We start from the raw sequence: 17957 nt of genomic DNA on the forward strand, positions 1-17957 counted from the left end.
AAACCAAGCCATCATGGGGATTCTGAGGGCATCAAGTGACCACAATGATTCGTGACCTTGGAATGGAGTGCAGCCTTTCTTAAGCTGAAATGTATACATTAGCCTCCACACAGAAAAATAAAAACCCGAAAGCAATCTCCATTGAATACTCTCCTCACAAATCACGGAAAAGGTAGCTCCATTTTCCGAATTCATTTATATCCAAAAGCAGCATAGGTCTAAACTTGAGAAATTAGTTAGTGTCACCAGATGATTGCCTGCAATGTGTGATCTCATTTCTTATTTTACCCAGATTGTTTTTGCTTTTGATTCTTGAATTATTCTTATCGACTAATAGCAAATAACAATGATTGAAGCCCCAGGACATTCAGACAAAGGCGTACCGCAGTATTTTCTTAATATTTTTTATTACACATAGTCATAATACAATTCTTAGGTGCTCAACAAGTGGTGATCAACTGAATGGGAAATCAACCTTATTTGCTGGTTCGGATTTCCTTGGGAAAGTGCTTTCGAGGTACAATTTAGTTAAGCTTCAATACAGTTTTCCTTCGATTCGCGTAATGATGTTGTGCATATAATTTAGCTTAAAATTACTCAAATACAATATTGCATATTTTATGTAACAGCATCGCGTTACAACTAAAACGATACATTTCCTTTTTTTTTTATTCTTTAACAAATAAAAATGATACAATTGTGTGTGGAAAGTTCTGTTTGAGTTGGGTTGGTGGAGCAAACCTAATCTAAGAGAAATTTCGGTAGCGAATTCGATGTGACCCTGGATGGAAAGCAAATGTGTGATGCGAATGGAAAGCGGGTGCGGACATTTACATGAATACATATATGGTATTCGGCTATTGTCTAGAAGTCGTACGAGTTGGCCTCATCGTCGCCCTTGCGTACCTTGAAGATGAATCGATAGAGGATTCCGGCCAAAAGACCACCGGCAATGGGACCCACCCAATAGACCCAGTGGTAGGTCCAAACACCCTGCACCACAGCGGGGCCAAAGGATCGGGCGGGATTCATGCTGGCGCCGCTCAGTTTAACCTGTAACATAAATACAATATTACCAATCAATCAGGTATTTCCCCAATAAATTTAAAACTTACTGCGCACAGATGTCCAGCGGTGATGGCCAGACCCACGGCCAGAGGAGCCGATCCCTTGATATCCTGACGTCCCGAATCCGAAACCGCCTTAACCACAAACACCAGAATGAAGGTGATCAGCGCCTCGATCAGCACCGCTTGTGCGGAATCCAGGGAGGGATCAAAGGAGGAAACCCCAAGATTAGTGGCAGCCACTCCATTTAGTGCCACCTTGATCACAGCTGCTCCAGCGATGGCGCCCACGCACTGCACGATGATGTAGAATGCCGCCTTTAAAATGCTGATTTCGCCAACGATCAGGAAACCAAGAGTGACAGCCGGGTTGATGTGGCAGCCGCTCAGATGTCCCAAGCCCTGGAAGAGGTAAGAATTTTGAATTTTTAGGGATATATTGATGGGTATACATATGTTTATGAATTGAGATAAAGTTTATAATAATCTAGAATTATTATTATAAAACATAACTTTACCTTTTAAAATAAATAGGTTTACAAAAATTGGATCACGTTTTTAAATAACCGAAATCGTTATAAGTTAAGTAAAGAGAACTATATTTATTTCTGTTCTATACTTTCCTAAAGCTCTATTATGATCTTTTTAGTTTTAAAAAAATCCTGTTGGTAGATAAAACATATATTTTGTATTAACCCTAATTATATAATTTTAACATGTTAATTTTTTTGTAGATCTATGCTACATCAAAGGTAAGAGCTAGAAAATCCTGTTGGTAGATAAAGATTTTTTAATGTTAATATTTTTAAGATCTTGAAAAATATTTTTCAATTAACCCTTATTCTATCATTTTAACAGGATTATTTTTTATGTAGAAGGTAAAAGCTAGTAAAGTATAATAGCCTATCTCTCCCTCGATCGATGCTTGCAAATGTCAAGTTGACAACGCAACATCTTAACCATCTTCTCTTAATGTTTGCCCTTTGGCATGGCAGCTGATTCTTCGATTTTCCGAGTTTTCCGTTGCACAATCGCCTGCACATCGAGCTGCCAACGGATACAAGCAATTTGTCAGACCTGCGATGCACTCGAGTGCATTTATTGTGTTTAGCGTGTCTGCAAAGTTCAGATCGAGCTGGCTGGAAAGTAAAAGTGTTTCGCTTTTGGGGGGGTTCTGTTGAGTCATTGCCCGAGAAGAGATCACATGGAACCACTTAAATGGAAATCACAGGCAACAAATTGATCGGATCGGATCGGATCGGACTCAAGTGTTATGAATGAAGCCGAAACGCACTGCCCAAGGTCGATGTGCAGGCTTCTATGTTTGATATCTCTTTCCAGCCGTGTTTTTTCCACGTTTCGGTACGTTTTGGTGATACGAACTCGGCTTCGATATGGATTTCGCAGTTTGCCGCATGGCCAATGTCGTGCGTCGCTTTGCGTTTAATTAATAAATGCGCAAAAAATGCCTGTGCTGGCCGCTCGGCCACAAAACGCTAATTACAAATGCCGCCAAGAGCAAGATCGAATCGAGTTTGGGCCCCAAAACAGCAACAAATCCGAGCAGCAACTACAACTCGAACAACTTCTTGACATTTTGGTTATGCTCATGCGTGCAATGCAATTTCGATTTCGTCTATAATATTAAGTTGCCGCTTTTGCCTCGGCGTTTGCTGCCACTCCACCTGATCTCTAATCGATCTGCGTTTTGAGCCCACAATAGTAGGCCTATTGTTCTCAACTCAATACCCCGACTCGTCTTAATTGCACACACTCGAACAGTCGTGAAATTAATCAAATTTATTGTCGAGCCCGAAACCCATAATTAAATTTAATATATGCAACGAAAGTAATCGCGATCGACCGACCGGCTGCGTGTGAAATCCGAGATTGACGGACATGAGTCATTGATGAAATATGGCTCCAATCAAGTTAGGCCTATGATTAATTTACTAACTTTAAAATAATATAAATATTTCAGTATTTATAAGTAATCTATTGGGTTTTCAAATTATAATTGTTTGGCATATACATTAAGGTAATTATTATTAAGGTAAATATCTACCATCTTTATTATTAATATTTCGGGAATGTTAGTTTGCCAAAGTGTATAGTATTATTTCCCTATAACAATCTTTTTTTCCATGTAATATGATAAGGGAACAATGACGTATGTAAAAGGAATGAAGAACTGATTGGCATACGTCATTATCACCTCTTATCTTGCAGCGTAAGATTTACTGCTGGGATGCTCTTTAAAATATTTGGTAGCGATGCATTGAAGTCAGTCTTATTTTGCCTTGCGACTTGAAAAGTAACTAAGATGAGAGCAATGCAGACTTACATTTTAGTCCTGGTACTTTCAATATACCTAAGGACGTCCTATTCAGCAGCCTGCGAGGTAAGTAGTCCATATAAGACATTTAAAATTTTAATAAATTCAAGTGATATATCTTATCAGGGAGATGATTGCCAACCCCAGTGCGCTTCTTACTGCTTTGGTGTTTTGAACCCGTGCATGTCGAACCTGGCCAACCTACAACGTCGCACGGAGGCCTGTGAAGCAGCCGTTGCTATTGCGAGATTAGCTCTTAATGATCGAAGGCTGGATACCTTTGGTTCTTCATTAACGACGCAACCGGAAAAGAAAAATACCTCGCAACTACTTTTGGCACCTACACCCGAAGCCCGAAAATTGGAAAGAACTGACCATTTTCAGCAACTGGGCAGTAAATATTACTACATTGAAAAAGAAAATAAGGCTAACTGGCACGAGGCCTTGGAAAAATGCCATAAAATGGGTGGCTATCTAGGCAGTCTTCAAAATCAAGAGGAATTGGATGCCTTTAGTGGCAAGTTAGATGGTCTAAATCGCTACTGGATTGACGTGACTAGTCAGTTCAAGGATGACGAATTCGTGTCTATAACTAAAGGATTGAAAGCTAACTTTCTGAGTTGGGCGCCGGGTGAACCCACCAAAGACGGCCAGTGTGTGGATATACGAACCTTTAATGGGAAGACTACCATGAATGATAATACGTGCTCGACAAATCTTTTTTTCATCTGCGAGAAATCGAATGAAATATAGGTGCTAACTTATTTTTTACTTGAATAAAAGTATCAGCACTTACTTGCCTAAACAAAGAAAGACCAAATTAAAAGTGGCTCTCTGTATAGCAGAGCTCTATAGACTGATTTTTTGAAACATTGCACTCGAATATGTTTTACTTGCAATAGGATCTAAATTCAAAATATTATTTATCTTAAAAGTTATTTATTTTGTGTCAGCACTCTACGCGATCTCAAGGTTTTCCATCGGCTACGAAAAGTCTGGCAAGTCTCTTCTACCGATCGAGATACACATAAATATATATAGAGATCGATTGGCTTACGCATGCAGTGGAAACCGCAGCTCGACATTTACGCTTAAATCATATTTTATGGTTTTCCAGCTGAAAATCGAATGTTAACTTGTTTGTTTCGTTCTGCTTTTCAGCAGCATTTTGGCGATTGTTGTTGTGTTTTTTGCCTGTTCGCTTGTTGGCCGATTCAATTCAAGTTCGCATCGGGCCAAAGCCAAAGTCGTAGTCGAAGTCGAAGTTTGTTCAACCAACTTGATTCGATTGCGATCGCGAATTGAAAACAAAAACGTGAATGTTGCACGCACCAAGTTTTCTTGTTTTTTTCTAGTATATATTTTGTTATAACGCCGCCTGCATAATTAAATCAAATATTGGTCAAGTTGTGACTAATTTTTAATCAACAATTTTACTCGATTAATTTTTAAAACCGCAAATAAAACTCAATAGAATTTAGTTTATATAAATTCTTAATCACATAATCAGTAAACACTTTTTGCTTGGAGCTTTATTTTATTTTTATTTATTTTATTTAGCTTATTTTTTGAACTAATGAATTGTTCTAGAGAGTAATTGTTTTGCCTTTCCTTTTAATATCATCCGCCTTCCCCTGCATTCTGTACTTTTCCTATACTAAAACCATTCACTCATTTCCAAGCCCTAATAAAAACCAAGCCCTCTCGCTGAACTTTCGATAACAATCGGTTAACATGACATGACAATTTACAATCCCACTTTAAGATCGGTTAATATAAATTTTTCCATGCACGTAGTATTGTTGTTTGCCATTTTCACTCAGCATTTTTAGATGCATTAAATTTCATTTTATTTTATTAGCATTTTCTTTGATTTACTTCCTTTTGGCCGACTGTCACGCGATTGTGTAGATGCACAGTGCATACAAATGTGGATCTGCCAGGGGAATTTGCATTTGAAGTGCCGATCTTGGGGTAATTCGATAGTCTAAGCTCCAGCTTAGAAATATCATATTTCTTGACTCATATCTATCACAATGGCTGGACTGGCCATTCCAGGGCCCACAATTGCCGGTCATTAGCACGTTTTCCAATTTGACGCCACGCGTTTGGCTCCATTGAACACCCATTGCTGGGGTTTTTGCTTTGGCCATAGCGATAACGATGACGATGACGAACGGCTACACCATTGTCGTCACACCTGATGGCGAAATTAGCAATGCATACCTGGCTATATCTTGGGCTCGAGCGGTGCCAATCGATCGCTGCTGCAAGTCATGGAAAATGGTGTATGGAAAAGGTGGAAAAGCTGGAAAAGCTGCCACAGGTTGCAGTCATGTGACCGATCTGTTCACGTGATTTGCCAAGCGAGGGGCCACTAATTTGCCACTAATAGCGAATATGTTGCAAGTGTTTTCCACGGGGAAATGGCTGAGACAAGCATCATTATGTTGGCAATATTGCTACTTGATTTCATTATGGAAATTATTGACGCTTTCAATATGATTATTAGATTGCAACTTTTGAGGCGTAATCATAAAATGGAAAGGAGAGCGTTTGCAGAGTGCCAGCCAATATTACCCATACGACATGTGTGTCATAGGAAATGTTGCAAGTGAAAAAGTAATCAGTTTGACTCAAAAGGATTATGTCTTTATGGAACATCAACTCATGTTGGAATGGTTTTCTCATTTTCTTTAAAAGTTTCCTATACTTTTATAATATGAACTTAGTTTTAAATGTACTTTTCCCTAAAGATCAAGAAGTAGAATTTATTGTTTTCATTTTATATAAATAGTTTAAATAAATACTTTAAACATAATCTTTTTCTTAAGTTTTTAGATTAAAGACATATACTTTTAACTAAGAAATAAAGTCGAAAGAACTAAGAAAAGACCAAAATTGTAGTTTCAAGAATTTAATGTGGAACTTCGAATTTTATATTTAAGACTTTAGTGTGACCAACTTTTTTCAGGAAATTATATCATTATGTTTTAGTTATATCATGTTCTAAGTATAATTGAGAGTAAACACTTTTATCCTATACTAATTACTATTATTAATACCAAAAGCGCACAACAGGTAATTAAGACAAGTTTAAAATGATCTATTTATACAGATCCCATAAATGACACAGGTAGCTAAATATATGTTTTGCTATATCATGTTCTAAGTATAATTAAGAGTACTATTTAAAAAAAAAAAAAAATAAAAGGCGCACAGCATGTAATTAAGATTAATTATAATTTCTAGTTTAAAATGATCTATTTATACAGATCCCATAAATGACACAGGTAGCTAAATATAGAACATCATCATCGCGTTCTTGATGGATTCGGTTGGTTGAGCTTGACTTTTGTAGTGCCATAAATCGAATGCAAAGCGCAGATCGCTTTAAATGCTAAAGCACGACAACAGTCGTCACTCGCACAGCATAGCGTAATTAAACGCATAATAATCTAATTGCATATTTTGCGTGTTGATTAATGTTAATTGCCCGCGCAGACGCTTTTGCTGCGAGCGCGCATTTATTATTCGCACTGCGAGTGAGTTCCAGTGTGCGTTTGTAAATCTGTCAATTTTGTAAATTACATTCGCACGCAGTCTTGAGTTTTGAGCGGCAAGCAGCATTCGCTGGTCGCTATTTTTTTGTTTTTCAAATTTTTATGGCGGGCCCGCGATGTTGTCGCTTTTAAATGCCAATGTCTCTTGGCCAAAAACGCAGCGTTTGTGAATGAGCCGAAAGTGTAACGCGGCGGTGGCGTGTCCTTGAAAAAGCCAGCCGATCAGCGCACGCACCGCCGACTTCTGGCCTGAAATCCCCGACTTGGCCAGCAGATCTCAGATCTGAAATGCTCTAGCTCGATGCGTTCTCTTTGTGTGTTCTGTATTCGATTGAAAAGAGTGGACCTGAACTCATAGGATGGCATGGTACAATAAATATAGAAATTAATCATACGACATGTTGACTTTACCAGGTTACTATAATACCCACTTTATCTACAAATGGGTTGTTTAAAAGCAATATTACTAACATTAGAAAATTTTATAAAATCTAATAAACCTTTAAATTAATTGGAACTTTGTGGAATATTCTCAAAATTGTAAAAAAATTTACACTGCAGCTTTTTTTAAAACGTTTTAAGTATCGTCGTTAAATAAAATGCATAGTATTCTACGGAGAACTGTCAAAAGTACTAAATATGTAAGAAAGTATGTTGAATACTTGGTCAAACGTTCGATAAAATTGTATTTACTATCCACAGGGTTCTTATCGAAAAGTGTCCGGAACATTCTATTGACCGACAAATGTCAATAAAAAGACCCTTTCTTAATAACATTGATTTGTATAAACTGGGACTTTCCTTACCTTTTTAAGTACGATCTTAGCAAAGGATTACCTATCTCCCAATTTATCCAAGCATTTCAACAAGTTTTAAAAAATTAATTTTTTTAATTTTAAGAGTTAACTGAACTAAAAGAGGTTTGAAAATGTATACGATTATTGACCATTTAAATACGGCTTAAGCAAAGTCTTACCCATATCACAACTTAACCAAAAAGTATCGAAATTTTTAAAAAGTGAATTATTTGAATTCCAGAAACATTTTTTGATCAACATGTTTTAAGTTAAAATTAAAAATTAAACTTATAGACAAAAGAAAAACTCGAAACTCAAACATCAAGAGCGTGGGATATAGATCCCAGAAACATAGTCTCAAAGACAGTGGTCCATCCTAGCTGAAATTTGTATGCGCATAGTTACCTGGGCGATTGTGGCCACCGTCAAGCCAAAGGTGAATGCGATCTGTGGTACACTTCCGCTCGTCGTGCTGCCAACGCCGACGAAGACCAAGAAAAATGTGCCCACCAGTTCGCCGAGCAGCATGCGCCAGATTTTCTTGTTCTCGGTAATGTCGGCAACGCCAACGAATTTCGACATTTCTGCAATTGGAAAACACAGACCTAACATTAGAACCCAATATTAGTAATCGCAAACAAAAAGCACTGAAATCGGCGAAAAAACCATTGATTGATACTTGCGCAGCGCACGCCAAATCATTATTAATTATTAGTTTTTGTCAACTTATTGTCAGTTTAAAGCAGCTCTTAGTCAATAAAGTCGGTACAAAAAAGGGGAAAACAAATCAACACACAACTGTCTAGTGTTTATCTAAGTGGAACCACTAGAAAAAACAAACAAATTAAGTAGCACTTTTGTAAGTTTTAATGTAGTACCTAAACTTGTTATGCAATTTTCTTTAATGTTTTGTTGTAGTTTATTTAAATTTTAATATTTTTAAATAAAAGTACATTGCTGTTTGTGCTAGGTGACAGAAAAATAAGGTATTTGATGTATTTATGTGACGTTGTAGGCAATAAAAACACGCTCTTGAATATGCACGTTTATTGCAATTACGTCAATGAAGTTATAATGAAAATTGGCAGCTCATTTTCTTGGAATACCTAAGCTTACTGAATATAAATAGAACAACGAACGTTTAAAAAATTCCTAAAATTATGATATTGTTTACTTGTTGTTCAAACAATTTGCCCTTTACACTTGCGTTGCAAACAATTTGCATCGTTTGATTAATTGATTTGTTTAATAGCACATGGGTGTTTACTTCCTGACAGAAGCCTTTCATTTGTCATTTCGTTGCTCGTGCCAGGCGTAGTTGAGTGCTAATGAGTGGGTGTTAATTAATTTGTCTACGCGCCAAGCAGTCCCAACAAATATTTGCAAAAAAAAACTGCAGCCTAAGCTCCAGTTGCACTGCCAATAAAATTATTTATAGGCATGATGACTGCCGTTTAATTTGGTGCAATTAAAAATAAATGTACGGCTTATCAGGCAGTTGAGAAATTCATGGGCTTCGCCTCGTTTCTTAAGCCGCATTTAAATAGACATTTATTTTATGACTGTCACTTGACCAAAATGCCTGGCTAAGTGATGAGCACACAACGCCCCTTTTTCCACTGATAAGTGACGCGATCTTATCGCCAAGTTCGCACACTTCACTTAATACGGCAATTATCTGGCGTCCCATGACTCTGAACCACCCGAGATGATAACGCTGCTAGGAAAACCCCATAAAAATCTGGGTGTTACGACTTACTGCTGGCATCAGCTCAAAAGCAATAGAAAACTGCAGTCCCTATTTCAAATTCAGCTGGGGTATATCGAGTGAAAATATCAAATGCAGGCTAACGTGATCCGAATTGGCTGAAATCCCTGAGGAATTCCCCCGTCGAGGCCCCAGGAAACCCATAAATAACTTGAGCTGACATTAACTTGCGATATTTCTTGGAATTCAATTGAATTTTGGCGTCACTTTTTATCGGAAAGAAACTAGAAAATGATAAAGCAATACCAAAGAGAACTTATAACGTGACTAACTTTAAAAGTGACAGTAAATTTGAAAAAAAAATCAGTTATCACTCTTTTGGTCTAAATATCTTAAGCCCAGGAAGTGCCCATTAAAGAATATTAGGAGCAATAACCATTTTATCAAATGAAATATGATAGTCGCGACTTTTTGGTAGGCGCTAATGCCGAAACACCCACACAAGGTGCGTGAATAAGATTGGAAATGAAACCAGATCGACCTGTTGACAAGAATCGCAATTGGCCCAAACTCAATTAGCATAAGTGTACAAAATTTATGGTTTATTTGCCATGAACATTTGTTTAATTCATACGGCGTTCTCTCTATGTTAATTTGCAAAGCCGAAGACAAAAACAAATGTAAATTGAATTTAATTAAAGATAACGAAATGTCAAACATAATTACACGATCATTGTGGGACAAACAAACACAAATTATTGGCGAACTGAGCATCTCCGTTTGACAATCAATCAATACGGCGAGGGGGGAAATTAATAACTTCATCTGCCAGATATTAATCACGGCAATTGAATTGAAAATCAAGATTCAAGTTCAATGGAACCTCTGGATCATTAATAAGCAATTTGTGTGGCTTTCATTTGAGGCTTTGAGCTGTGAAATGCACTTGGTTTGATGGCTGTTAGCCAGTTTAGTTGACATTTAAATTGGCAGTAACTCTCGTTTACCTTATATAATATAGTATATGGTACTTTTCGGTATAGGCTTGTTGGGGCCCACTAAAGCTTAGGCAATCATCAGCGGCAATCAGTTCTATAATTGATGGGCTTTATATCTTGGGGTTTGTTTTCAGGGAGCCAACTAACTCAACAGGTCTCCATAAAGATAAAGTAGTGAGTGCCACCTAAAAATAAACCTTATCTCCAGCGTTTACCCAACTTAATCTAAATGGCCCGGTGCGATTTGTTTTGGGCCTTACTAACAACCTTCGTAGGCCTTCTTGTCACATCCTTGGGACTTGGCTAATGCCCAACAAAAAACATCTTGATACGCCATTGAAAGTGGTCTGAAGAAAATGCGAAACCCGATAAATTATTGTATGGCCGGCAGGCACTTTAAAAAATGATATTAACAAAATGAAAAAATCATAATAACAACAATTACACACAAAAGTCATCAATTGGAAGGTGAGGGCGTGACGACGTCGAGGCTTTTGGTATTGTGTTTTGGCGAAAAAACCATATAGACATAAAAACAATCCATCAGCAAGGCCAGCCGAGATACATTTGTACATTTGCCAGATGAAGATTTATCTGTGTTAATTTCGCCTTTTAATTTGTCGAATACCATTTGATAATGTTCATAATGAATCGTAATTAATTTAATTTGAGGGGAAAGTTAACTTCGGAGATCGCCAAATGTATTCTTAGTAATTTGATTAGCGCGTAGAGGTGTGTTCTAAATAATGTCGAGAACTGGAAGCGCTCCATCAATTTTCCAGCCCATCAATCAGAACACTATATTGTCATTGTCATTGCCATTGCCATTCGACATGAAATTAATTAGTGGGGCGCACATCAAAAGCAAACTTGCTTTGCTATCGCAAGAAACATAAACATTTAACATTTAATTTCTTTCAAATCGAGAAATTCCGGGCGTATGCGTAATAATATTTATCGTCTGCAAAATCGTTCTGGGGTCTTGCCATCAAGAAGTTGGCTCGGAATTGCCTGACCCACATACCAAAAAGTACCTGTTTTTTTTTAATAACACCAGTTGGGTACCTGTACCTGGTACTTGTGTTTGATGGCTCTGTCCCGTTTATAATTTTTTTGTTTTGCAGAACCAGCGGAAATTTGAAATTCAAAGCAGGTAAAGAGTGGCTTCGTTTCGGGCTTGTCTCACTCTTTTTCTTTCACTCGGCTTCCGTGTTTGAAAACAGCTAGCGAGCTCAACAATGCACGAAGAAAACAAAACAATTTTTTATTACTCGTGCTTGAAGAGATTGAGATCTCTCGCCGGCAAAGTTTCAAGCGGTAGATACTCTTTCAAAGGGTCTAAATAATATATGATACTAATTAAATAAATGTAGCTATCATATAAAGACTATTATACAAAATTAACTTCCATAGTTTTGCAATTGCTTGTAATAATCGCTTTAAAATAATGTCTACTATGCTTTTTATTAATACCCAAATATTGTTAAATCTTGATTTGAATTTGTGTAAAAGACCTTCATTATATAGTTAATCAGCAATGCCATCAAAATTATGTGCTTCTATCTTAATTTACAGTATATATTTTATTTATTTAGGGTATACACCATTCATTATTTCAAAGATCTCACAATTCCAATTCAAATGTCAAGGTCGCTGCACATTTCACAAGCACTCTTGCGTAAAAAATCTTAGCACTTTCGTTATCGCTGGCGGGTCCGTTAAATCACGATCCTCGTGGGAAAAATTCCTTAGGAAGTGCTGTTGAATTTCACTTTCACATTCATAGAACCTTCCTCACGATTCAAGTGGTTCTCGTAATATTCAACTATTTTGCAATACCTCAGATAGCATCTTGAAGTACGTACGTTCTGGCCGGCGATTTATAGCTATTGCCTGAACTGACTGAATTAACGACCGATAAGATAGGTGAGTCAGGTGAGCTGTCTGCTCCCAGATAGCCAGAGAATTTTGGATCCCCATGTACGGGCTTATTGGACTAGCCTGCATATAATTACCGTATTATTAGCAACTCCCTGGCACTGGAAATTGCTCTGGCCCCCGACCCAAATATAGTAATCCACATTGTGTGTCCGAATTGGAATCTATGCCAAGTTGGCCTGGACTACTAAGTGCATGTTTCTGAGCCCCGGGAAAAGCGGAGTTGCAGTTGCTATAAACTTGATGTTGCCGCGGATGTCCGCTCGACATGGTCTTGCACCTGTTCTGGTTCTACTCAATGTGGCTCACATCCTGAAAACCTTGTACGGAACGGGCACTGGGAGAAATCGGGGCTTACTAAGAAGATGGTTTTGATTTAAAAATCGGAAAAAACTTCTGAATGAATATTAAGAAAAAGACATACCTAATATACAATGTAAGAACGGTGCAGTACATTTTTTTTTTTTTTAAAGGTATTTAATATTTGCAATCACAAACTAAGATTTAACAAAAAAACAATAAGTACAGCTCTGTTACTTTTTACAAAATATAATAATAGTTAAAAAAATTTTTTTTTGTTATAATTTTCTATTGTGTTGTAGTTAGGGATAGATGTATTATATAAAAGAGACGTTGAATCTTTTGTGAAATCGATTTTTTAAGCTCTAATTTTAAGCGTCCCTGATTGGTAATGATTTTTTTAAAGCCAAAATTAGATAAGGAATAAATTTAATTTTGATTTTATATTGTAGTAATATTTTGGTTATTGTTTAAGCTCAGTAATCTGGTTTGTAATACTTGGCACTGTTGAACAGTTTGAAAGTATTACTTTTTCTTTCAGTGCTTCTTGAGTCCAGCCTTGGCAACAGCGAAAATCAAGGTGCGGGGGCGTGGCGCTGCACACGTGTCCGTGTCCACGGCTAAAGGCCAAGTCAAAGGCTTGGCCCCCAAGAGCCGCTCCCAAGTCCTTACCCGAATCACTTGGCTGGTTATGTTGATTGGGGAACCTGGGTTAGGCTGGGTTAGCCATGACTTATCTGCGTATTATTAGAACATGAGCAATGTCATCGCCTGTCGCCTTTTCTCACCTCGTTTTCAGATGGCAAGCATTTTCCGCTCTCTCAGCTCATTAATTCGCTACTGTCACGCAAATTTGGCATAAGTTTCCTAATTTATGGCCATTTCTGTTCATATGTTTCTTAATCATTTGGGGGAGGGGGTCGAAGAAATCGACTGGGTAACGCAAAGGATTCACAAAAGCTAGTTTAATGGCTTATGATAGTTTTTAAGGTGGATCAAATGGTAATTTTCCAAACTGACGTCACATTGACACGTGTGCCATCATTATCAACGAGAAAGTTAAAATGGATTTTAATTTTAATGGATTTTACGTAAGACCCTGATTCTGAAGCATTAAGAAAAGAGTGACCAACAAAGAACTTTACTTTGGGGAGTGTTTTAACAATAAAATTTGTAAGTATAAGTGGGTTGAGTAAATTTACAAGGGTTATTTTAGTCCATATATGTAAATTATTTTTTTGTCGTTCATCCGAAGTTAATTCCAAGCCACGGGGAATAAATTTTCCATATGTAAGTGCAAAACAAAAGGTTCTCGCATATTGTTTCCAAATCATTTCGTCTACAACAATTAATCAATTTAATCGGATTATTAATTTCGGTTTGCGCAAGTCTTGGGCACTTTTGTTCGGCAAGGTGATGATTTTATTAATAACAGTCGCGGTGAAGATCGAAACCTGTTCGCTGGCCATTAAAATCGTTATAAATTAATTAGCCAGATGGGCAGGGACTATTCAGTTTTCGTTTGCTGTGCGGGAGGAGTGCGTACAAATTCACTTATTATCTTTATGGGCTTTTGCTCAAGCGAATTTATGTCGCCTTAACTCGTTTACAATGTACCATAAATCAGGGGCAATTTATTGGGGTTTGTGGTTTAGGACTAACTTTGAAAGTTACCAATTAATTGCGATAATTTGAGATGACACGATAGGGAAAATTGGGAGATTTTGAGGGGGTTTTTCAGGGAGATAATTAGTAAACAATCAAGAAACCTCTAAAATGAAGTGGAATGTATTTTTCCCTTACAACTTCCAATTAATTTAGTTTTTATTTCCCTTCTCATCGTAGTGGATTCCATTGAAAATCAAAATATCTCAACTTTGGACACATAAAAATTCCAATTATTATCTCCGACACATTTCGAATTTAATTCAACGTTACGTGAATTAAAAACTTTCCATGGGAACCGAGAATCTTCGCTCCTGTGCATCTCAATGGCAGCCTATTATCTTAATTATAAGCTATCTGATTAACAAACAAGTTGATCTTCCATTGAGAACCGAGCTGAGTTGGGTGGAATTAAGTGGAGATGTGCACTAACTGTGCTAAATGTCTAATGTCTAAATGTTCTGTCGGTCGTACCAAAACAATTTCCTGGCTTTAAGTGTGCTACTGTTTTGAATGCCAATTTCACCGTGATGTCATGTCAGCCCGGCTCACGATTATTACTGTAATTTTATATCTGCGCATACCCGACGCCATAAAAACAGCAAAACTAACGTCTGTTGGAAGTGTATATATAGCGTTGTTGGCCCAAGATGACAACGCATTGAATTATGAGGCGGGGAAGATGTTAAACCGAAAGAGAGATATCAAATTAACCACATGTTTGTGCTATAATTTGCAGAATTTCAACGTCAAACGTTCGCGAATTTCTCACGCACCTCACAAGTCTATTTTTAACGGCTTACCAAAGTGTACTAGTCTAAAAATTCCATTCGACCATTAACCACTGAACCAGGCAGTGAAAATATTTAATATCTAAATCAAATATTGAACCTTGTGTTTAAACACTTGATCAAATAGAAGCTGTGGCGTTGACATTAATTAGCTGGAACCGAGAATTTCAATAATGGAGCTTGGCTGGCAAATGAATATTTAGCGCTAGGCAAATATTATCGCCATTATCAGAACAAGCGGCGAAAATGACGCCAGAGAACGGCTTAAATTCTTCGGAGCAAACAGAAAATGCAATTAAGTTTTTTAATTAATTGCCTGTTGAAGCTGGACAAATAAAAGTTCCTATTTTTCGGGCCTTCATTTGCTTTTCTTCAGTTCATTCACTTGTTGTAGTTTTATTGCTTTTGTTGGGGAGTCATCAACATCATCGTCGTATAAATTGCCCGACTGTAGTTTCCGCTGTGTTGTTTACCTATCTAAGTTTTCTCCTATCTATCTTTTTTCTTTGGAGGCTTTTCTGTCATGCAAACTTTCAGTTACAGAAATCATCATCAGCCGCCACGGAAGCTAAATCAAAGCAACAAAAAAATCAACATTCAACTATAGAAAAATAACTCGAGGCTAATTTACTGTCTTTGTCATGCTGCGCCACAGAAATTATTGAAAACTAATCATCTTGTTATCGTTATCGACAGGCGGGCTACCCATTGATTCACTCATCTATGCCGAAGAAAGACGATCTATCAAAACATCTTTGGATAGCTTATTATAGATGATTAATTACACGGGTATATTTTATTTTTAAATAAATCTTAGGCTTAGGGGGCTGTTTTGAAAAGTGAAAACAGAAGTGGATTGTTTTTGAATTAAAAGTAAAATATACCTATTTTAAATATACTTAAAATTGTTTTTTTTATAATTTAAGTCAATCCCAAACTGAAAATATTAATTGGGTTAAGGTCTTTGAGAACTTTCTTATAAAAATAGTTTTTGGTAAAATCTTTTTTTTTATATTCCTAGTCGGAAATATTTTTTGGGTTAGGCACTTTAAGAACTAGGTTTTTAAAAGTGCTTAAAAGTGCAATTTTGCCAATGATTTGTACTTATTTTCATATGTTCCTTTGTATCAGAACTGGGAGTATAGCCAAAACTATCGAGCATGTGGGTAGAGCTATTAAAATTCGACTCATTTTATTTAATTTCATATTTCGCGAACAAAGGAGGAAAGCCCCAAAAGAGTGGCATTAACTTTCGTAGGGAATCAAAACAATTTCGCGCACTCTTCGCCCCCATTTTATTCGCAATTAACCTTCGCACACACGCACACGCATTGTTCGCACTCTCCAGTCTCCAGCTTCCAGTCTCCAATCGCCAATCACTCACCTGTTTTCTCAACCATTTTGCTGTCTTCTGTCTTCGGTCTACTGTCTTCTGGGGGCTGCCACTTGAGATTTGGCAAGCGTGGGGGGTTTCGAATCGAATCGAATCGAACTTGTGCTTTGCTTTCGTTTTCAAAGCGCGCTTTTTGCTGAATTTTTTATCGCTGCTGCTGCGGTAAAAGTGAGTTAGCGAGCACTTGAATCGAACTGAATTGTGCCAATAGTTTTTTGTGGCCAAAATATAATTGTTAAGGTTAAGAGTCTTGAGGTTGCACAATTGTCAGGCACTTGACCACAGCGCAGTGGAGTTGTTTCTTTTTGTCAATTTAATTTCACCCGACTGCCTTTTCTGTTTTTCCAGCGTTTGCTTGTCGTCTCGTTTATTTTCACACTGGACTCAATAATTATTTTCTATGAAATTGGAAAGCGCAACGAACAATAACTTGATTTTATTATTTTCAATTAAATTAACCGCTCCGAACTCGATTTCCTTTACGAATTTTCCAAATTACCGTTGCCGTGTCTGGGCTTTTCTTTCTCGGAGATTGTGACTGGATTTATTTAAGCTGTGCTACCACGTTCGCTGCTCGAGCGCAAATAAACGTTGGCAACGTTGCGGCTGTAACTGATATACCCTCTGCCGCAGTCGCAGTCGCCGTTGGCGTCGCCGTCGCTGCTTGCGTCGACGTCGACTGAGGCAGAAAAAGCAGATTTTTGTTTTGGGGCTTGGTCAAAATGCTCCACTTCGCTTTGGAGGCAAACGAAGGATCTGGGTTCGGAATACGAAATACGGAATACACCTGCCCTGATGACTTAATCGAATGGGGGTGTAAAAACATTTATTATGGCTCTTGGGCGGGGAAATACATATGTATATACGCTTTTTTGATGGCTCTATTTTGCCAATCTGACTGGCTTACCTTCCTGTTGCAAGTGCAAAACATTAAAATCCCTTCTGGCAAAAAAGAGTTCGTTGGGCTTGGCCTAAGTGAGCATGACGTTTTTCAGCTATTTTTGTAATCCGAATTTACAATGCTTTATTAATTTAAAATGGATAATGATTGTAATGATAATATCAAAGCTTTTCATAAATGATTTTGTGATGATTGCTGCCTTAAAGTAATTCCATAGCCAATTGGCATAAAATTGGTTTAAGTAAGTGAATTAAATTTGAATTTACCCGATAAAAGACCGCAAGACGTACAATCTCTCCAAAACAAAAAAGAAGATAAGATAAGAAGTATAAAAATATATTATTTAATCGATAGGTAAGTAAGTAAAGCGAGTGGCACATTTAAAAGAAAAATATTTTTAGAGGATAATACCATTAATCTCACAAAGCTACTTTAAAACAATATTGCTTATATGGTGACAATTAAATACCCAGGAATTTCAGTTAACTCAAAGATGTGCCA

The 17957-nt window shown here is 37.3% G+C and overlaps 2 protein-coding genes across 2 annotated transcripts; one reads left to right on the forward strand and one right to left on the reverse strand.

Annotated features, from left to right (window-relative positions):
- Positions 1-401: 401 nt before the first annotated feature.
- LOC119550621 (aquaporin) lies at positions 402-17138 on the reverse strand. Its single transcript, XM_037859451.1, has 4 exons — positions 16547-17138; positions 8168-8346; positions 1116-1469; positions 402-1053 (listed from the first exon to the last, which is right to left on the reverse strand). The coding sequence occupies exons 1-4, from the start codon at positions 16560-16562 to the stop codon at positions 865-867; spliced, it is 738 nt and encodes a 245-aa protein (XP_037715379.1). The 5' UTR covers positions 16563-17138; the 3' UTR covers positions 402-864.
- Positions 3392-4179, forward strand: LOC119550622 (C-type lectin 37Db). Its single transcript, XM_037859452.1, has 2 exons — positions 3392-3468; positions 3529-4179. The coding sequence occupies exons 1-2, from the start codon at positions 3400-3402 to the stop codon at positions 4153-4155; spliced, it is 696 nt and encodes a 231-aa protein (XP_037715380.1). The 5' UTR covers positions 3392-3399; the 3' UTR covers positions 4156-4179.
- Positions 17139-17957: the final 819 nt, after the last annotated feature.

The sequence above is a fragment of the Drosophila subpulchrella genome, chromosome 2R, assembly GCF_014743375.2.
Source record: "Drosophila subpulchrella strain 33 F10 #4 breed RU33 chromosome 2R, RU_Dsub_v1.1 Primary Assembly, whole genome shotgun sequence".
Classification (NCBI taxonomy): Eukaryota; Metazoa; Arthropoda; class Insecta; order Diptera; family Drosophilidae; genus Drosophila; species Drosophila subpulchrella.

Bases quoted from the DNA above. Each gene is read 5' to 3' on its own strand.
- LOC119550621 (XM_037859451.1), bottom strand. The intron at 1,470-8,167 runs GTAACTATGCGC...TACCTCTTCCAG, and splicing joins CGGTGGCCACAATCGCCCAG to GGCTTGGGACATCTGAGCGG. The intron at 1,054-1,115 runs GTAAGTTTTAAA...TTTATGTTACAG, and splicing joins CCGCTGGACATCTGTGCGCA to GTTAAACTGAGCGGCGCCAG.
- LOC119550622 (XM_037859452.1), top strand. From the start codon at position 3,400: ATGCAGACTTACATTTTAGTCCTGGTACTTTCAATATACCTAAGGACG. The intron at 3,469-3,528 runs GTAAGTAGTCCA...ATATCTTATCAG, and splicing joins CCTATTCAGCAGCCTGCGAG to GGAGATGATTGCCAACCCCA.